General features: G+C 46.1%; 1 protein-coding gene across 6 annotated transcripts in view; it reads left to right on the top strand.

The window, feature by feature from the left end:
* ILDR2 (immunoglobulin like domain containing receptor 2) overlaps positions 1-21614 on the top strand; it is a 42024-nt gene that overhangs the window by 1798 nt on the left and 18612 nt on the right. For 3 of the 6 annotated variants that reach the window (XM_071563905.1, XM_071563896.1, XM_071563889.1), the window contains exons 2-4: positions 7531-7863; positions 9246-9365; positions 19838-19894. In XM_071563905.1, the coding sequence (XP_071420006.1) occupies positions 7531-7863; positions 9246-9365; positions 19838-19894 (510 nt within the window). The remainder of the gene's footprint in view (positions 1-7530; positions 7864-9245; positions 9366-19837; positions 19895-21614) is intronic. The other 3 variants (XM_071563932.1, XM_071563925.1, XM_071563915.1) reach the window with 1 other exon arrangement.

The raw sequence follows: 21614 nt of genomic DNA, 5'->3' as shown, positions 1-21614 counted from the left end.
CTGGGGCTTCAGCAGCTTCCAGCTCATCCTCCCTCCCTCCCTACCATTTAACTGCTTGCAAATGTATCCTGCTTCACCGAGTTGGTCTGGAGTGCCACAGCTACCACTCCGCTGTTCCCACTAGCCATAGTAGCGTGCTGATAAAATAGTATCCAGGGACTGGTAAAGGAGTACAAGGTGTAGATAAACGTGACTTTACATTCCTCCCTCTTTTTAAAGAGTTTCTTTATCTGGATGTGTGTGGATAGATCAGGACTTTTCCATCAAGCTAAAAGACTGGGCTGTTGTCACTTCTCTCACTCTGCTGAAGGTAGTTCACTATTCCTGGCAGCAACGGCTGTTTGGAGCATGCAGGGTCAATGCAGAGAGAGAGAGGTGCCGCTGCAGCAGGAAGACCTTCCAGTTTCCTCTAGCCCTGGGGTTTTGAGGCTGGACTGCGTGCTGCTGGTGCTTTCGAGAGCCAGTGGGCACAGGCTTCCGGCAGGCAACAGGTTACCCACAGCTGTGTGATGAGAGATGGAGGCAGCCGGTGCCTGCCTGCTCCCCTCCAGCCATAAATCAGGTGCTGCTGTCCTTTCTCATGGCTGACAGAAAGCAAATAAACCAAGGTGTGTGACTGTGAGCATGTGTGTGTGTGCACAGAAAGGGAAGAGGGGCTAGCAAACATGGGTTCAAGATTTTCCTCTCCCCAGTGACTGTGCAAAGGAATGAAAGGTCTGCATCAAGGTAAGGAGTAATCCACCCTGAGTGGTACACTCTGCTCTCAGAAAGAGAGGTGGGGGCTGGGAGGTGGAGGGGCCAGGGTAGGAGACAAGAGTGCAAGATAAAGAGGAGGAAGCAGGGAGACAAAAGGGAGCAAGAAAGAGAAGCCTCTCGTCCCCTTCTCTCCCCTCCTCCCTCCTCGGGGTGGGCTGAGAAATTTCTAATCAGCACTTGCAGTTCCTTTCCTCCCAGCAGTAATTCCTCTCTGTCCTTTGTTTGTCTTTAATGTTTGGCTCTTACATTTATCTTTTGTTTGGTTTTGCGCATTGTGAGTTCTAACTGCAAATTCAAAAAATCCTGCATGAGATACAGTGGATTTGGTTGGGCTTCTCATCTTGTCCTGCTCTCCCACGTTTCTAAAGCTGGTGTTTTAATAACAACAGCAAATGGATGAAGAGCAGATTGTCCTTTATTCCTTCCTGTGAGGTCACACAGGTTAGGGTATGTGTGGCACTGTGTTCTCATTCTATAAAAAGAAGATAACAATTTGCCAAGTATCCTCAAGTCCCTGTGTAAAGCTGGTTCTCATGAACTACCAAGTGCAGCTTGATTCTGGAATGAATCCTCTCCTGATTCTTACCATTTTTCTTAATAATGCTGTAATTTCTAATGCACTGAAAACTAGAGAGAAGTGTTGCACTGGAGAAAGAGCTCCAGTTTTATGTACAGAACAAGCAGAGCAGTATTTTTCCACCTCACAACTTGATCTAAGCTTGTAAAGATTACTGTTAGAAGACCGTCCATATTAAAATGGGGTCTTTTCTCCCTCTTAAGTAATTTTACACCAGTAATTTAGGTCTTGGTCCCTGTTTACTCTCCCTGTGCAGAAGAGCCACTGCAGTACAAAGGGGCAGGTAGATTTACTACCTCTGCTACTTCAGGCACAGTTCAGGAGAGCAGGGTTAGAGGGCATGCTGGAGCACTGTTGTGCTTTGCTGTTTCCTGGCCAGCTGAGCACACTTCTTGGGAAGGAAGGGAAATGGATGGACTGTTTCATCTGTCTTGATTCAAAGCGTTCATCTCACTTCCCTGGCCTGGCTTCACGGCACATACATGTAGCATAACTGGGAAGAAATCTCACATTTTTCTTGCTTTCTATTCCTGTGAGGTCACCTGGAGTGGGACTGGCACCAGTAGAAACCCCAGTGCTATCCCAAGGACGGGTGTTATGAAGCTTGGAGAGACACTTCCCATTTCTCTTACTTTTTTTCTCAGGCTTCTGATGGTGATCAGTTGCTGAGTGGTAGTTCTGAGAATGAATTCTGGGATTCTGAACCAACACTGTAAATCGTGAGACATCTGATGATTGTTACAGCTTTCAGACAGTAGTAAGACAGGGTGGATTTGGTCCGGTGGCCAGAGCTGAGATAATTCACCTGAGAACATCCAGGGTGACTTCTGAATGTTTGAAAGGGGCAGGTCATGAGGGAGTGTAATGAGCACAAGGAATTTGGTGAAGAGAGACCAAAGTCAGGAGCATGGGGTACTTGGGGAACAGCACCACAGAGAATGGGGAAGAACATGGAATATTCCAATGTGTACTGCAGTCAGTTTGCACAGCCTGGACTGTCCTACATGGATTGGGACTTTTTTTATTGAGGTTCTGTGCTGTGAGTGCTGAGTATGCAAGGCCATGCTTTTCTGCAGATACTTTGAGTTTTTCCCTTTCCAGGTTAAGCAGTCAGAGAGCTGAAATTCTTGGTTTTGCTATGGAGCTGTAAAAAACAGAACCATGCTTTCACCTCAGTTGCAGCTGACCTGTTCAGACATGGGTTTCTTGCCTCCAAAATAGTTGGCAATGAATGGTCACATAGCTAAGAACAGAAGTCTGATAGGAACCAGGCCAAGACATTCAGTTCATTTCCCAAAGGCTCTCCACACAATCTGATGGTGATGGCTTTTGATGATAACTTGCATGGGTTGGATTTGGTCCAGCATGAGTAGGCAAGAATCTGTGCAAAACAATCTCAGTGATCCCACTGGCTCCATTCATCAGTTTACACATCTGTTTATCATCTGACTGTCTGGTCTTGAAGTTCCAGATCTTGCACTTCCTGATTCAGGTTTGATCCACATTTGAAGGTATGGATGGTGTGCCTGTATTCAGAAGTGGGGGAAAGGGCACTTCTAAATAAATTATGCATAGTAGCCAAGGTGCAAAAAACAAAGATTCTTTTGCCCAACAGTTTATTTTGTTCCAGGAAGTGTTACAAACTATACCCTAAGGGCACTGTCCCTTAGCAATGAATTTATGCTTTTCTGCTAAAGCCCTTAGGTATAGTCTAAGAGTAGTTTTCCTGAGGTAACTGTTTTAAGGCCTAATGCCACAAAATAAAAGGTATGTGAAATTGGGGGGATATAATTTCTGTAGCTTCATAGCATCAACTGCGCTACCTCAGGCAAGCGGTAATGTGAGGCAAATAATAGCAAAGAAAGAGATGAGGTGCATGCACAGATAAGGAGACCCATGCTGACCTAAAGAATAATTTGTGCTGCCTTCTCTTGGGCTCAAATCTTGTATGCCAGAAGGATGCAGCCTGAGACCAGTTAGGCTGAACTACAGTGCTTGGCTTTGCCGTTAACAGGGATTGGTGCTTTAGATCAATTTTATTCTGACTAAATGATCTTTAAGGTCCTCTCCAACCCCAAAGCATTCTATGATTCTGTTAATAGAGGCTAACTTAAGGCTGTGTAGTGAAGGTAAATCACCCTGAGATTCATTTCACCTCAGGGAGTCATAGGCTTCTCTGGAGGGCAAGGGCAAAGCAAAAGCCTCATCATCACCTCTCAGTTGTTTTCTCTCTTTTGCTCGGGGAAGGAAAGTGCTTATGGAGCTCAGACTCACAAGGCTCAAACGCACCCGTACAAATATCCCCTCTGTAATCACTTCCTGGAATTTGCTTTAATCACCAGTGAAATGTATTAGTGATAGCTTGTGTGTAGTGTTGATTGCATAGTTTGAATGCATAATCTGAGGATAGTTCAGGAAAAGAATCAGAGAAGGGAGACAAATGCACATTGCCAATTGAAACAGATCCTGTACAATTATATTTCTGAAGTGTGATTATTTTTAAGCTCTTTCTCTGGGAGTGTGTATATACATATGTACAGACACACAAAATCAGGGGTTCTTTTTATTTTCTAAGAGTAAGGATACCTGTGTTTTTAAGATTCACTTTATTAATATTTTCACACTTTTTCCTAGGGGTTTAGCACAGCAAGAAGGAAGGAAAGCAAAATGGTTACGTACTCCCATGAGCTAGATTTTTTTCCTTGGGAAATTTCAAACATTGTGAAATTTGAAATGAACAAGTTGCTTCTTTGGGGTGCAGGAACTGCATTTCCGTGATGATTTTGAAGTAAAGGTTAATCTTGCTCTTGTCTGCATTAATCAAAACACAACACAACACAATTCAGTTTCTTTTAAGACCTACTTGTATTAAACTAGTCAAAGCTACCACAGTGCTGTCACTAAGCTTGTCATAATTTTTCAGTTTTTCATTTATTTCATTCCTGTTTTCTCTGCTGCATTAAAACCCTGGAGTTCTGCCCTGTGGTATGTCTGAGGCTTTTCTTATCTTGCCTAGTCCCTTGAAGATTTTTGAGGTCACAGTTTCTTCTTGAAGGTGAGAAAGTCCTAAGCAGACCACTGTAATTCCCATGCATGGACATAACTGATCAGTGTAAAGGTGGTACCATCATGTCTTCAGACAGTCAGACATCCTGTTGGCCTTTTTGATGGACACTGTTACAGCAGTGATGTTTTACATGGATCAATTCCAATCTTTTTTTTTGGCAGAGGAAATAACAGGTGTATGATTTCCCAGTTCAGCCATATGTAATTATATATAATTTGACTTAAATAGATCTAAAGTTTCCACTGCTTCAGTTTCTCAGTCTGAGGCACTGTGTTGCTCTTAAATGCTATTCCTGGAAAGAATCCCGAAATAATACTTCAGAAGTTAATACAGAGCTTGGGATAGGATATAGAAAGTGCCAGTTAATTTTCTGTACATCTCCAAGAGGCTGGAAAAAGAATTGAGAAGAAAAAGAAACATGTAGAAAAAGAATTCCTCTGTTTTCCCAAAAGCTGCTTTTCTTTTCTTGATACAGACATTCACATGGGGGTAGGGTGGGGAAAGTTAGTCAGATGAGAATTTGCTAAAGCTCAGCTAATCATTTATTAAAGCAGTCCCTGGCTTGCCAAACTCATTAATCTCATTAACAGGGAAGGAGGGTTACAGTGCATGGTTAGCTGAAAGCGCAGTGTTTACTAAGCAGTGTACTTGGTTCACAAGGGAAAGATTTAAATATTCAGTGTGTCACTTTTATCCCTCAAGCTGAGGTAACGTGATGAGTCACTTGATCAGCTCATGTCACATGCTGGCTTTGGCCTCAGACCCTGAGGGGTCAGGCACAGGTCTGACCTGGACCCATTTGTTTTCCAGGTGTTTGTCGTGTCTTGTGCATTCACAGCAACCCAGAAAGCACAAATCTCTGGAGAGGAGAGAATGAGACATCACCACTTGGTTCCCCTTGAGAAGCAAGTGGTGACGTTGCCTCAGCACCCCGTGGCCCCTGTGTTTGGTCCCTGGGAAAAGGAGCCCTGGCAGAAACGTCCCAGTGTCCCCTTCCTGAATTATCTCTTTGCCTGTGCCTTGGGAAAGTACGGGATTTGCCTCACGGCCCTGCTTCTCCTTGGGACACCTCAGCTGTGTCTGGTGGTGCTCTGGAGAACACCCACACTGCAGCATTTGGATTTGGGTCTGAGCACTTCTGCCAAAATTAGTGTCACTTGTGCAGCTTCCATGTGGCACAAGCACCATATCCCTGGTGTCATGCATGCATTATATGCATAATACAGCATTTAAACACCACAGCACCCGTGTGCACTTCAGGCCCTTGCATAAAAGTCCCCAGGGTCAAATCCTGCCTAGATCAGTAACTCATTGTTAGTATCAAGGACCATCCTGCTTGCCTCAAATAAGCTTTGCTCTAGATTCTGTCCATTCTGTGTTTTTATCCCCTGGCTGGTATTTATAGACTTCGTTGTGATTTGTAGGTTGGACATTAATAACTTGTTGAATTTAATATTCACTGTTGTTCCAACCTCTTCACTTTCCTTTGGTTCTGAATCGTGGTTGTGCAATCTCTGCTTGCTTTTGCTTTTCAGGTCTGCAGCTGTCTCCAGCTTGACCTTGTCTCTTTATGCTTGCTGTTGTCATACTGTTGATGCATTTATTGCTCTCTGTCTGCTTCAAGCTCCAGTGCTTCAGTCTATGCCTTTTTCCCCCATTCTAAAGATACCTCCTGTCATTTCATTTTCTTTGGCCAGCTTCCATCTCCTTTTCATCTCTATTTTCTGGAGTGGGTGGGTTATTTTTGCTGACTCCTTTTCCTCTCCCTCTCTACATAATTTCTTAAACTCTTGCGACTCCAATCCTTTGAAATGATTTTGACCTGGTCTGAGACACCTTCTCAGCTTGTTCCAGCTGAATGTAAGCTCTCATGATTGTCATTCTTCTGCTTCCTATACTTACCCAGATACTTTATCCTTACTCTGCTTTCTTTCTTGGTATTTTCCCTTCTCTTCTACTGCTTCCTGACATCAGGATGTCCTGAGTCTCTCATTCCTCCTAAGCTTCCCTAAGTCCATCAGGCCTTCTCCAGATGTTGTGTACACTTTCTCTTCTGCTCTGTTCTCTTGAATGTTTCCTTGTGTCTTGTGCTCTTTTTCACTGTACACTGCTCTGGGGTGTGTGTTAACAGGATGTAGGGATCCACTGTTATTTTCAATACAGGTTGTGGTTGCCTTTTCTCTGGTGTTGCGTAAGGGCTCTCAGTCACTGCTGCCTGCAGCACAGGGAGGGAAGCAATGAGGGCATGTGGGGGAGGCTTTGACCTTTCCCCTGTGTGTAGATGGAGCACCTCACTCTCCCACGGGCTCTCTGCTGACATTGCTCACTGACTCTTGACTTCTCCCTAAGCCACACAGGGATGTGACAGCAGTCCCATGTGTCTTCTCTGAGACTTTCATACAACTCTCTCTCCAGCTCTCCTGTCAGCTGGTAGATAAACATTATATGCTGAGATCCCTCTCTTCCCTGGGAATGTGAAAAACTTGAGTGTTTGGGCCATTTTTCTCCACACCTCCCACACGGAGCAGTTTCTCTCAGTGCTACTTGCCAGCCCTGGGATGAGCTGTCTGATTTGGATCCACTCCTTCGTGCATCTCTAGAGTTTGGCAGAGCAGGCAGCAGTAACTGGGCACCAGTGCACAACAGGCTGGGCCAGGCACTGTGTGTTGCTTGACTTACAAAGAGGAAGTGTGATGCTGCTGAAATTGGGAGGGAGGTGACTTATTCTGCAGTGGGGTTGTTATGAACTTGGGATCTGACTCCTTGGCTGACCTGCTGTAGAAGTCAAGCATGGCCATCCCTAAAATACCTCTTCCTTATCTATGAACCTGCCTCAGAAGCTGTGAATCATCACACCACCGTGTTAGGGCCTTTACAGTATAAAGATGCCACATTTGAGCCTTCAGCCCCATCATGCTGTATTTTTATTTGTGGCTGTAGGCTATGAGGAAAGCAAATTTACTTTTGCTGCCAACACCAATGCTTACATACACTGAGCAATATTGCACCCTGGCACCTGAAACAGATGGACAGTTTTATATATGTGGGGAGAACGATGCTGTGGTAAAATGCGGTAGCTCCCTCTTCAAGCAGTGCCAAGGCATATGATACTCATATTTTTGTCTTCTAGCTGAGGTGGAAGGGTTGCAGGTCACTGTGCCTGAGAAGAAGAAGGTGGCCATGTTGTTCCAGCCTGCTCTGCTTCGCTGCCATTTCTCTACTTCTTCCACCCAACCAGCTGTGGTGCAGTGGAGGTACAAATCTTACTGCCAGGATCGGATGGGAGAAGCTTTGGGTATGGTGACTTCGGGGTTACAAACAATGAGCAAGAGGAACCTGGACTGGGATCCCTACCTGGACTGTGTGGACAGCAGAAGGACAGTCCGTGTTGTGGCCTCCAAGCAAGGATCTGCCATCACTATAGGGGACTTCTATAAGGAAAGAGACGTCAGCATTGTCCACGGTAACTCTCCTGCCCTGTGGTGGTTGGTGTGGGGGCTGCAGTGGACCCTTAGCAATTTGGGATGCTGGAGTTTGGCAATAATTGTCCAGTTAACTCCCTTAGAAAAGGCTGCGGGATGGGAGGTATTGTATGTCAGATATTCAAGATTCAGGCAACCAACCTCAGACCCAAAGGTAATTTCCTTTGGCACTTCCTTTTATTTGGCTCCATGTAGATCTCCAACTCAGATACAGTATTCTTTTTTCCCCCTTTGATGAAGTGGGATGTTTTTATTTCTGGCTTCTGTATATTGCTCTGTATATAGATTTTCCATAAGAAAGGGGTGCCAGCAAGAGAGATACCACTTCTGTCTCCAAGTCTAGGTTTTTCTTCTTTACCAATTTCAGATTTTTTTTCCCAGTTCCAAAAATCCCCAAATTCTCCTGCACCTCATGTTTACTCATTCCTAGATTTTGGCTTACCCTGCAATGAATCTAAACCCACACAGCCTTGGGCAGTATGAAAGAAGAGATTTCTGTGGGGTGAAATCATGTTGGGTGGAGATGAGGGCTGTCAGGGTCCTGATACATTTTGGTCTGGAAGGCTGCATGAGAAACCTTGTCTCCCTACAAAGCGCAAGGTTTCTTCTTGACTCAGGAGGGCTCCTATGCAGAAGTGGAGACTCCTTGGAGTGGAGAGCGTGTGATCAGCCTCAGCAAGGAGGAGTGTTTTCCCTTGTCTCTGTGTAGCCTCTTTGGCAGATGACTGAGGTGCTGTAGGGGAGACAATGTCTAAGCCCTTTTTCCGTGATGTGAATGGTTTGGGACTCCGGGCCACAGGTGATGGGAAGGACAGAGAGTGACATTAGTTACCCCTTCTGCTCTTGGCACATGCACCGTGAGTTGCCTCTGCAGCATTATCTGTCTTCCCACCTGCTGCTGAAAGTCTTGAAAATCATAGAATCATAGAATGGATTGGGTTGGAAAAGACCTCTGAGATCATCAAGTCTAACCCTTGGTCCAACTCCAGTCCCTTTACCAGATCATGGCACTCAGGGCCACGGCCAATCTCAGTTGAAAAACCTCCAGGAATGATGAATCCACCCCCTCTCTGGGCAGCCCATTCCAATGCCTGATTGCTCTCTCTGGAAAGAATTTTTTTCTGCTCTCCAACTTCAATTTCCCCTGGCAGAGCTTGAGCCTGTGCCCCCTTGTCCTATTGCTGAGTGCCTGAGCCTCTTGATTTTTTCCTGAATACCGTGATATTCAAGATAAGGTTAACTCCTTTTCTTAGTAAGGAAATTAAATGGATTTGAGGCACAGAGGTCAACACAGTGCTTTCAACACTTCATTCTGCCTGTAAGTGTTGTACAGAAAGCATGACTTTTCTTTTTTGCCTTCCAGATGCAGACCTGCAGATTGGGAAGTTGATGTGGGGAGACAGTGGCCTCTATTACTGCCTTATTATCACACCGGATGACGTGGAGGGCAAGAATGAAGAATCGGTGGAGCTGCTTGTGCTTGGTGAGCCCTCCTGTCAGATTCCTTTCCCAGCAGACACCTGATGTATCCCCCCTCCCTGCCCTCTTGCTCTCTCTGCAAATCTGTGCACCATATTACTATGGGTGTAAGAGCTGTGTAAAACAGTCTCCACAGCACCTTCACCATTGCCTTGCACCTTGTGCAATCGTTCACACCTAGGCAAAGTGGGTGGCAAATGCTACCAAACCAGAATAGTAGTGTTTACACCCACACTGCTCACACATTACATGGGCATAAGTGACTGTAGAAAGTGCAGGGCTGTGGAAAGTCAGAACCTTTGTTTTTAAAGCACAAAGCAATAAACTTGCAGCAAAATGAACACTTGAGACAGAGTCTTTTAAAAATAAACACCTGAAGACATCAAATCCTCTGTTTTTTGCTGTCTTTTAACATTTCCTTCATCCCACTCTCCTGACCTGTGAGGATGTCAAGAAGGACTGTGTTAGGTGTGTCTGTTTGGGAGATTCTTTTGTCTGCCTAATAATACTTGTCCAGTTAGAGGTGCAGTTTCACAGTCACCCTAATCAGGTCTGAGCTGGTGCTGCCAGTGAAAGGACCTCCCCACTCTGTGGTGTGTGTGCTTGGCTCTGTTTGTGTTAAGCTCCCTTGGGCAGCGTGGTCAGCAGGACCAGTTTCTTCCCTATTTGCAGCGCTAGCCTTCAGTATGGCTTCCATGATCCAGCTCATTGTAAAGGTCAGAAAAGCACCCATCCCATCAAGAGGAGCAAAGCAGAGTGGAGTGGGCCTTTCAGGGACATTCTTTGATGTGCTTTGAGCCAGATGTAGTAATTGAACCATAGATACGTCAGGAGAGTAAAACAAGTTTTTACCAACTCTCTTTAAGACCTGCTGATACCAATGTTCATCTGGTCAGCATGTTTGCATAGTTCTTGGGTCTATAGATTGTACACATCCTGTGAAGGAGATGTTAAGGAGCTTGGGTCAGTAGTGTGTAGGTGATACGTGGAGGCATGTGATTGAACGTGTCTGTCAAGTGCCCTTGCTCTTCTGCTCAGAGTTTAATTGGCATTTATATTTGGAGCTGTGGTTACCATCACAAGATAAACCAGATTGAACGGGTGAGTGACTGTAACAGTGCCATCACCTCTCCTCACCCCTTCTTCAGAGGTCAGTCAAGCAGTGGACAACAGGAGTGGAAAGTCAGAAAGTGGAAAGTCAGCCTGGTGCCTCCAGAAAACAGTATCGTTTGCCTGTCTAAATCTCAGTGTGGCTGTGTATCATATGCCAGTTAGTACGAGACCCAGGACTGACCTGTGTGAGTTCAGGTGATGTTACCTCTGCCAGATGGCAGTGGTAGCTGTTTCATATCCTCTCCAGAGGACCTGTCTGTGGCTGTGTGGTGATGAGCTGCTGAATTTTTGTCCCTTTTGCGCCTTCCTGTCCAGGATTTGGTGTCTTCCTCTTGTGTATCTACAGCTGTACTCAGTCACCAGTGATGAAGTAGTGCCATGGTAACAGGAAGAATCTGTTTTTAGGTGTGCACAGAAGAGTAAATGGGGAGAAAACATAGAAATCCTCTCCTCTGGAGCTGTCTTGATGTCCCTGTTCCCAGTTTGTTGTGGTTATGTTGGGAGGAAACAAGTAGTTTAGGCTGTTTTACCCTCGACCACATGTGCTGTTCTTTTCAGCCTGTGGGTCTGACCTTGCTCTGTGTGCAGCACTCGTGCCAGGTTTGGCAGCAGCCTGAAGCAGACTTGTTGTGGGCATACTTTGTTCTTCCTCATGCTGTTAGGCGCAGCTTGTGAATGTTTCTTTTCCTGGGTGGTGTGTATGGAGGCAACATTCCAGGTTTTGGTGCAGTTCCAGGGTTACTTCCCTCCCTGCCTTGCCTCCCCCTTCCCACCTTTTAATCTTTTCTTTCTGCCTTTGCAGTTACTTTGTTTCCTTTCTCTCTCCCCCTTGATCGCTAAAGTGTAAAGCAGCCAGTGGTGAAAATAGCATTTCTTAATACTCTGGCACTTTCTGGGGCATTTTTTATTCCATCCCACTGCTTGGAGGGAGACTCTGAGATCTGGATGTAGATTGGAGTGATTCCACAGTCGTAGGGGATGTGTGGTAAAAGGGTTTTGTTTGCTGTGTAGCTGGTTGCTGCTCTTTGGGTGGAACCCAGATTTCCTGTTAGAGAGGTTGGAGCAGTGGAGGGACTGTGTGTGACAGACACTGTGGTTCCCACAGCACGTTGCTGTTTGCTCCCTACTGTCAGTGGTCTTTCAGATATTTGCTTATTTTGGGGTTGCTGCACGATTTAAGCATAAATTAGAATTTTGAGTGGAGCAATTGTCACATTATCATTTAGGGTGACAGAAATATCAGAACATTTAAGGTAGAGAAAGATGCTGCTGGACAGGGCAGTTTAACAAGCACATAGAAACTGTGAAAGATCTGAGAGGCAAAAATGGCAGATGGCTAACAGCATTGATAAATTAATGGAAATTTGTTTAAATAAAAATGGAGGGTCCCGCTTTTGTACAGTGAATTGTACCTTTAAAAGCTGCTTTATCACAATTTGGAGCAAAATCCCAAACCTGAGCAAGTTACAGTATTTCCTTTGTCTTAGGCAAGCAGTCACTGAGACTACCAGTGAACTTTTAAGTAGCCAGTCAGCCTGGGGCATGATGGCATTGCATGTTGGGTTTTGTCACCTGGATGTGCCATGTTGTCACACAGAGCTCTGGTCAGCTCCTGGTGGCATCAGAGAATCCTGTGTGCTGTCTTCATTTCAGGCCTATTTCAGAAGAGCATAAAAGCATTCATTTATATCCATTTTTGCTCAGCATAACTGATAGGATTTGTAAAGCATACCTGTGTTAGGCATGTGCTTATTATCTGCTTTGCTGAGAAGACCATGCAGTAGCTTTTGCTTAGTCAGGGACTTCAGATCTCTCTGATGGAATCAGTGGAAGTGAGGGAAGAGGGAGAGTAACCTCTGTGCCTCAGAAACACAAGAAGAGATTGACTGGTAGTGAACATCCCATAGAGTAAAGAGAAAATTGAAATGAAAAGGACTATTACACATTTATTATATATAAAATACATACTTTAGACCTGATTGCTCTCTGCAAGTACTTGAGAAAGGAGGTTGTAGCAAGGTGGGGGTCGATCTCTTCTCCCAGGCAATAAGTGACAGGACAAGAGGATATGGCCTAAAGCTGCACCAGAGGGTTTCAGTTTGGACATCAGAGGAAATTTCTTGACAGAAAGGGTTGTTAAACATTGGAATGGGCTGCCCTGGGAAGTGGTGGAGTCACAGTCCCTGAAGGTATTTAAGGAAAGACTGGATGTAGCTCTCAGTGCCATAGATGATATGATGGTGTTCAGTCACAGGTTGGACTTGATGATCTTAAGAGCCCTTTTCCAACCTGAATGATTCTGTGATTTTTGTGATACTTGTGTATTTTAGTGGTGTTTGGAATCTCCAAATGGAGTGGAGCATGCTGGAAGCTGTGTGCACTCTGCTTCTGCTGCAGCATGACTGGACTAGTACAGAGAGTAGCAATTCAACAGCAGGCGTCCAGTGCTGCTCTCTGCACTTAGGGGTTTTACTAGAAATGCAGAACCTTTGCTGACATTATAGCTGGGATAGTGAATCCATTTGCAACTTGGTACATTTTTATTTTTTTCAACTAATATGATTGCATCTAAAAGGCTGAATCCTACATTTAAAAAAGTACATTTCTGTCACAGTAGCTGGCAGCTAATGTCCTGCTTCTTGAAACACAGACAGTGCTATTAATCATATTGTTAGTGGTAGCCTCTGTGTACTGTTTTTTATATGAGAATGTCAGTGGGCTTGGCAGAGTAATTCATTGCAGCCTTTCAGAAGGGAACTGCATGTGTGCCAGTGCAGTGGGTACAGGGTGCCTGGAGTAACCTTCAGACTGGAAGTACAGGGCAGTGTTAGCAGATACCTCATCCTTCATGTGACCATCTCACACCAGAAAGCTGTCCAACTGAATTGCATGGGATTCAGAATGATCACAGACTCACAGACTATTCTGAGTTGGATGGGACCCACAAGGATCATTGAGTCCAACTCTTAAGTCAATGGCCCACACAGGGGATTGAACCCATGACCCTGGCATTTTACAACCAAGTTTTAACCAACCGAGCTAATCTCAGGTTTGCATGTAACCCAGTGAGACTTCCCAAGAGCCAGAATTTTCCAGCGAGGTGCAGGGCCCTGTGGAAGCTGCTACACTGCTCCTTGCCAGGCTGGTACAGCTCTAGGCACAGCTGGGTACTCTGGGATGTGTAGGTCTGTGCAAGCTTGTCAGTGTTTACATTCTGAGATTTTACATAGCTTAGACATGCTTTCATGAAACAGTGGCGTCATTTCCAGGGACCTGTCAAGTTCTTGGGAAAGGCAGGAAAGGGCTTCAGTAATTCCAGTTTGATAACTTTGGTTAGTGATCTCTCTGCTTTGCTAGAAAGCTCTTGCCTGTGGGGTTTTTTTATCTTCAATTGGGCAGCAAATACTACATAAACTATATCTTAGTGAAATATTATTGTATAATTAATCACAGAATCACTGGTTGGAAAAGACCTCCAAGATCATCAAGTCCAATCTTGGACAAAACACCAATTTGTCAACCTAAATCATAGCACTAAGTGCCACATCCATTTTTAGAACACCTCCAGGGATGTTGACTCCACCACTTCCATGGGTAGCCTGTTCTAATGCCTGACCATCCTTCCAGTGAATAAATTCTTCCTGGTGTCCAGCCTGAACCTCCTTTGGCACAGCTCAAGGCCATTTCCTTTTGTCCTGTTGCTAGTTGCCTGGGAGAAGAGGCTGTCTGACTACCACCTGTCTACAAGGTTGGTCAGAGAGGATCTGCCTTTTCTAAACCCATGGCTGGCTGGATTTGGTCCTCTGGTTGTCCTGTACCTGCCATGTGATTGTACTTGAGATAATCTGTTCCATAGCTTTTCCAGGCACTAAAGTCAGGCTGACAGTGTCCTGGAGTTCCCCAGATAAATCTTTGAGAACGTTCAGCTTCTTCCATTGTTATGCTTTAAGTAACAACAATTAGAACTTGAGGTTTTTGTTAATTTCCGAAGACAGTTAGCACTGAACAAGGATAATCTGACATCTTTGGTACTTCGTATCACCAGCCAACATCTATAGAGGCTAAACCCAAAATTTATCAAGTCTTAACACCTACAGGTAGGAAAGAATGTAGATACATAGTGAACACATTATACTGTAATTAATGTGCTAATAGAGACATGTTGGCTTTCAGAGAGGATAAATTTCTACTGGGACTTGTGTGTATGGTGTGCAATGCTAATAAGGCAGTCCTTACTCAGCAAAGTGACTCAATAGCTGGTATAAATATAGCCAGGTTTAGAGTCTCTTCTGTGCCAGGAGAGACTGTGTTATAAAAGTTGACATGATTTTGGAGATTAAAAAGTTCTTGGCAAAATTTTCACGTACAAGATGTTGGTTTTAGGATTTTGCTCTGATTTGCTGAAAAGCTGCCAGTAGCATCCGAGCCAGTGCTGAGGCACAGGAGTTGGCAGAGATGAGGGTGCTGTGGGCCATGTGTTGGGGATGAGACGGCCAGATCTCAGTTGGGGAGATGCCTATAAGCAACTTCACCAAGAGGGCTTGCCGACCTTGAGCTGCACTGTCGGGACCAAAGGTGGGTGGTGCCAGCAGGCAAAGGAAGTGATTGGCACAGGAGCCTACCACTTAAAAATCCAGAAAAAATGTTGATACCAGAAAGGCTGTCCGTGTTGTCCTATCCCCAGAGTGCTTATTCTGTCCTCATTAGGCACTGCTCTACTGCCCCAGACCACTCTGCTGCTGCCTTTGTAAGCTGGTTCCAGTCCCCCTAGTCCTAGGCCAGTCTACTCGTAGTTATTTATTTCACAAGGTTTAGAAGTGCTACTTGTTGCCACGGTTTTTTACCCCTCTTTTCCTCCTTATTTGCCAGCGACAGCCACACGCTGCTCACAAAGCAGACTGGTGTGATTAAAAGACCTCAGTTACTAAGGTAGCCATGGCAACAGCCTCCTTGGAGGTCTTTGTTGCCTGCTAAAACTTTGATCTCCAAAAGGGACTGCTGCTGTTTCTCCCTCCAATTGAAGAGAAAGATGGGAAGAAAGAATAAAGTTTACTCCAAGCAGAGGGAGCACAGAGGAACTCACTGCAGAGCCATGCTCACCCAATAAATCTCACAGCAGCCTCCTTGGAAAAGTATCTGATTTACAAGGGCCACACTTCCTCTTCTGTGCTTTCCAGCCTCCCTTCAGGGCAGTGTTCCGTGCCAAGGGCCTCTTGCTGTGGCATGGCTTGGCACATTTTTCCACTACTGAGAAGGAAATAGTTCCCTCTGTAGCTGCTGCGTCCCGTGGTTCTACTGCAGCAGGTAGTGCTGCAGAAGCAGCTTTGAAACAGGAAAACAGTTCCAACAGTTATTCCCATGTTACCCAATATTTATCACATTTATGCAATTGCCAGTATTTACCATGTTCCCATATTTATCCAATTGCCATGTTGCTTACTGCACCTGCGCCTACTTTATTCATGCCATCATTTCTTTTCAGCTGCACCACTTACCCTAATTATTTTTGTGTCTCTTCTCTGCAGACTCTCTGCTAATTGTCTGCTTGACTCCAGGTCTTCCCTGATCTGCTGCTATTTGCTCTCCTGCTCTGTCGCCTGCCTGCCTCCTGTGTATTAACACCTGTCCTCGCTCGCCTCTGCTGTGTCTCTGCACCTCCTGGAGCTGCTCTGCATCCCCTCAGCTTTTCCTCTCCCATTCCTCCTCCTGTGCTCCACTGCTGTGCTCTGCCAGAGCAGATGGGGTGCTTGTGGGCTCCGTGGCACTGCAAGGCTGGCTGGGGCCTGGGGCATGTGAGGTGCCTGGTGAGAGGCCACTTTGGGCAGGTAAAGCCTGACAGCAGCATGGTGGGAATAGAGACAGCACATGTCCCAGATCCCTTCTGGAATGAGGACAAGCTCCTTTGCTCTGACACAGTCACCTGGGATAACCCTGGTAAACGGGGCCATTGTCTGTTCCCTCTTTCCCCCTAGGGGTGTCTGCTGGTGGGAGCTTGCAGAGGACATGTATCTCTTGTGGGTGGGAGCACAGAGCTGTGACTCGGCAGTGGTGCCTAACCATGTCTTGGAGTGCATGCAGCCCTTTTGCTGCTGGGCAGAGCTGCTGTGCTGTGCTGTGGCCAGATGGTCTCTTGGCAGGAGGTTTTAGTAAAGTGTGTCCTCCCCACCAATTGCTGTTTAGCCCCAGCCTCCAACTTAAAGTTTCCTTAAGAAAAGAAATCACCAAGAGAGAAGTGAGGTGAGCTTAATGCCCATAGAAGGAGCATCCCAGACATGGAGAGCTGGATGGGTACTGGCTGTGGGTGCTGTGACTGTGGCCTGGCTGGTGTTACAGGCCATGAATCTAAAGGGAAACCCTGGATGCTGTCCCAGGATCTCCTCTGCCGGCCACCACCTGGCTTTGGGATGCACCCATGTGTGGGCAAGGCTTGCACAGGGCAGGAGGTGAGAGCCAGCAGCAGCCCCTGCCTCCTGGAGCTGCCCTGTCCCTGTGTCTACTGGCAGCCAGGGTGGGGGGTTTGCTCCACTTGTTGCTGGCAGGAGCAGCAGAGTGAGGAAAGTCTCATTCAGTAAGGGACAATGGCAGGAGCCTCCTGTTGCTGGGGCAACCGCGACCAGCCTGGGCCTGTTGGCTTCCCTGAATGGCTGGTGTGGGGAAGGGTTATCAGGGAATTAATTCAGCCCAGGGTGGGGAGGGGGCAGAGCCCTGGAAAGCTGCAGGGAGCACAGCAGTCCAGAGGCAGAATTGTGCTTGCTGGCTGTTAGCTGGGATAGTCAGGGCAGCAGAGCACAGGCTGAGCTGTGGTGGGCTTTGCTGCTGCCTTGGGTTCCCCCAGGTTTTGTGCATCCATGCTGGTGGCTCTGGATTAGTAGGAACATACTTGACTGCTTGTAGATAGCACAGAGGAACTATTTTGATTGTCTTTATAAGACTTCATCGAGTTCTCAGGCATTGTTTTTTTTTGAGGGATGCTTCTTCCCCCTAAGACATGTGGTTCCTCTTGAGGATCAGAAGGAGGTACCATAAGACCGAGCACTAGCAGGGTTCAAGGCTCTTCAGGTAGGTTCAAATTAAAGCAGGCACCTACTTGGTGATGGCCATGTGAGAAGGAACTTTTGCCCTTTATAGATGTTGCTCCCTGTGAGAAATGCTCACATTTTACCAATAAAATGTAGAGGGGACAAAGTCGTCAAAGCAAAACTAAACTTTTATTTACCAAATTCAGCTGAATCGGGTGTGTCCCCCTGGCCTAGGAGACAGACCCAGAACAAGAAGAAACAGAACTTTTTATACCCTTTCCCCGGCTGAAAGGTCCCTACCCCCTCTTCCTATTGGCTGGGAATTGGGGACTCCCAGTCTAGCCTGGTTCGCCTGCCTGTCCAAGATCCTCCACCCCCATCCAAAGGCGGGAAAAAACATTGGGAACTAATTACCCCTTAACTATTCTCTTACATTTCTTTTAGCTTCAGCAAAACCCTAATTCTAGCACTCTCTTATCTTTGTTACCATGAATTCAATCCCTAAATTAGTTCTATACCTCCAGCTATTTATCCATTGGTATCTGCCCTCAGACTAGGCCTGCATGTGAGCTTGTGCAGAGATGATAACACATGGGAGGCAAGCTACCTGTTCATGTCTGCCCATGTGTTCTGCGTGCATGTGGTTCATGTGTGTGCTCTTCATGTACACACTCACAGAGACCTAGTGTAAATCTGGGACACTCTCAAACAAGGCATGTGTCTGGAGCCCAGCTGTGGCACCCAAGATTTAAGCCACAGGTATGTTGTGTGCATGTCCATATATTTTGTGAGCAGAAGGCATACATGAGCGTGTTCCCATAACATGCTAGACACGAGTGATTTGGACACTTGATCCTTGCAGAAAGAATGCAAAGAATGTCATGGAACTGTGTAAATGTAGATGAAAATGCTGCAGCAGACTGATGGCAAGAGTCCTCTCTCAAAGTGGTAAATGGGGAACAATTATGTGAAGCATTACCATGCTGTCTTTTGCTAGGAGTTCAGGACCACCTCATCATGATGGGCGTTACTGTGAGTACTAGTCAGCTTTGATGAGTTGCAACTGGCTGCAAAGCACTGCCTGCACTCAGGGTATGTTCATTATGGCTCCAGCAGGTTTCCTTGTGGATTTTTGATCTCTGCAGAGGCTCTGCTGAAGCACTGAGAAAAAACGGCGAGTGGGAATTTGATTGCAATACACGTCAAGGACAGGCTAGAGGCCAAGGAACTTGGGATCCAGTGCATCATTGTGTCTGAGTGCTGCTTAGTGCAGGACCTGAAGGGTCTGTGGGGAGGTTAAAGGCAGTTTTCTACTACATGTGCATTGGCTTACCCTCAGCTATGCCTGTTATGTTACACCCACAACGTATGTCCCTCTTCAGAGTGCGGCTCTGCTACCTTATGCATGTCTTTAAAGATCCCAGCATGACCCTGGTGCTCCATAGAAGAGTTCACAGCACAGCTGCAAGGCTGTTCTGCCGATGCAGGTGTGTGTAAATTATAGCTGAACACTGGGCAGGATGTTTGCTGTCTATTGGAAATATCCCAGACACTCAATGCCAAAACAAATAGGCACCAGGCTGCCTTTGGGCTTGGATTTTGTTTGTTTATATTTGGTTCTAAATTTTGAAGTTGACTTTCCTTTTTTTTTTTTTTCCTTTTGCAAAGTGAGTCCACAAATCTCTACAGGAATACTCCTCTGGCTGTTTTGGTTTGCTTGGAAGTTGGGTCTTCAGCACCCAGTCTCACCAAGTTCCTCATGCATCTCCAAATAATTGGCACATATGCATAGTCAAGCTTCAAGGCTTCTTTCCTGGAGTTGTCTGTGCACTTGCAGAGCCCCACACAGAGAGCCCCACCCACGGTTTTTGGTTGCATGTGGCTGATTTATCAATGGCCTTGGGTTAAAGATGTTTCACATCCATAAAACTACATCAGTACATTTCAAAAGTAAACTGAAGTCCTTCTGTTTGAGGACTGTTGTGTGTTTCCAGGAGCTTTTTGCATGTGTACAGGGTACCTCCAGAAAGATGTTACCATGTAACTGTGCTAAAGGGACTCCTTTTTCTTGTCATTTTGTGCCTAGATTGAAGAAGCTCTGTTCCAGATTCTTTCCCCCCAGCTCTGCTGATAAAGATAAAATGCAAGGACTCAGAAATTGCAGAAGTGCAGAGACAGACACCAGGCATCGAGCAGGATGACATCTGTGGTTATAGGAATTCACATAACACAAGAGTGCAAGTGGGCTGATGAGGAAGGGAACTGGAGGCTAAGACAGGGGCTGGGGAGTGTGTTTTTCTTGCAGTAACCTCTTTCCTTGTTCTCCTCCTTCTGTCTTTTCTAGGCAGAACAGGGCTGCTTGCTGATCTCTTGCCCAGTTTTGCTGTGGAGATTATGCCAGGTATTCGGTCATTTCACTCTTCAATCACCCATTCCTCTGTCATCTTGTCTGTTTATCCTTCAGCATCTTTATGTGGTGTACGTTTCACTTGGGTGTGTGTTTTATCTGGGGATAAAAAGAGAAAAGCCTGTCACTTACTGGGAAAGTGTGTTAGGTTCAGATCTGAGAGAGCTGATGCTGGGCCATGCTGAGAGCCAATACAGAGGTGGTTGATGTCATGCCAGGATCACTGCAAGAGCAGAAATGGCAGTGCTGTTTCGTTGAGGTTGTGTGTCAGGCTCTCTGCTCTCCCCCAGCACAAAGGTAACACTGCTCTGTCCCACGAGGCCTTGGCAGCCACGTGTGGCTCTGCACCTCAGCTGCTCTTGTGCAGTAACCTCAGCTCCCCAGACCCTGGCTTGTGGTTCTGCTACAACCATAGAATTATAGAATTGATTGGGTTGGAAAAGACCTCCGAGATCATCAAGTCCAACCTTGGTCCAACTCCAGTCCCTTTACCAGATCATGGCACTCAGTGCCACGGCCAATCTCAGTCGAAAAACCTCCAGGGATGGGGAATCCACCCCCTCTCTGGGCAGGCCACTCCAATGCCTGAGCACTCTCTCTGGAAGGAATTTTTTTCTGCTCTCCAACTTCAATTTCCCCTGGCAGAGCTTGAGCCCGTGCCCCCTTGTCCTATTGCTGAGTGCCTGGGAGAAGAGACCAACCCCCACCTGGCCAGAACTTCCCTTCAGGTACCATTGCCACAGATGGGGGTACAGGAGGTGCTAGAAATAGAGCATTGGTTAGCAGCCCATCAGTGGCACAGACTCTCTTGTGCTGCATGGCCAGAGCATCATCTTGGTAGCACCACGTGGTTGGAGCAGACGTGAGAGCTCCGTGCCTGTGACAGATCCCTTGCTAGCCAAAGTAGCAAGAGCCTCCAGTTCTGGCACTCCTTGCAGAGGAAACGGAGACTGTGCAACAGATTGTCCTTGAAAGGGAAAAGCTGTGAGAACATTTAGCCCTTGAGTCATCTGATTATCCCTGATGGTGCCCAAGGAGCATTTCTTTCACACATTTGTGCAAAAATGTGACTCCACATAAATGTGTGAAGCTATTTTTGCGTCTGTCCCAGAGATCCATCCATGGTCTAACTTCCTGTGAGGTAAAATCATTCCTGACTCATAGGTCCCTGTGTTTATGACACTGATTTCAAACATCCAGTTCTGGTGCTGAGTCAGTATCTGGCAATGTGCGAGGTACACACTTAACCTGATCCCCTTTTGTACTCCTAGGACTTTTTCAGGAAGATCACAGATACACTTACAATGGACTTGCTGCCTGCATCTGCTTTTTTTCTTCTCCCAGGCTTTTATCCTTCATGGAGTGGTTGTGAACTGTTCACTAACAGCTCTGGAGATCTGACATCTGAGCTTCATTGCATAGCTGTGGCTGCCACTTCTGTCGTGCCACCTTCTCTGTACCCATGATGGTTGTAGAGAACAAGATGAGAACATGAGAAAAGAAAGAGGCACTTGTTGCCCTGCTCAGGTTGGCATAGGTGAGGAAGTGCAGGGCTGGAAAGGATTGTCTGGCTCGCTGTCTTGCTTGCCAGCCCCAGCAAAGTGTAATTTCATCCTTTCCATAAACTTAGCAAGCTTAAGGGTACTCAGTGTTTGGCCTTTCTCTTTCCAATTGGATTGCTTTTTTGATGTTCTTCTTGTAGGTTCTCTCCACA

This window comes from Pithys albifrons, chromosome 1 (genome assembly GCF_047495875.1).
Source record: "Pithys albifrons albifrons isolate INPA30051 chromosome 1, PitAlb_v1, whole genome shotgun sequence".
Taxonomy (NCBI): Eukaryota; Metazoa; Chordata; class Aves; order Passeriformes; family Thamnophilidae; genus Pithys; species Pithys albifrons.
This window is presented reverse-complemented; position numbering and strand designations above follow the sequence as displayed.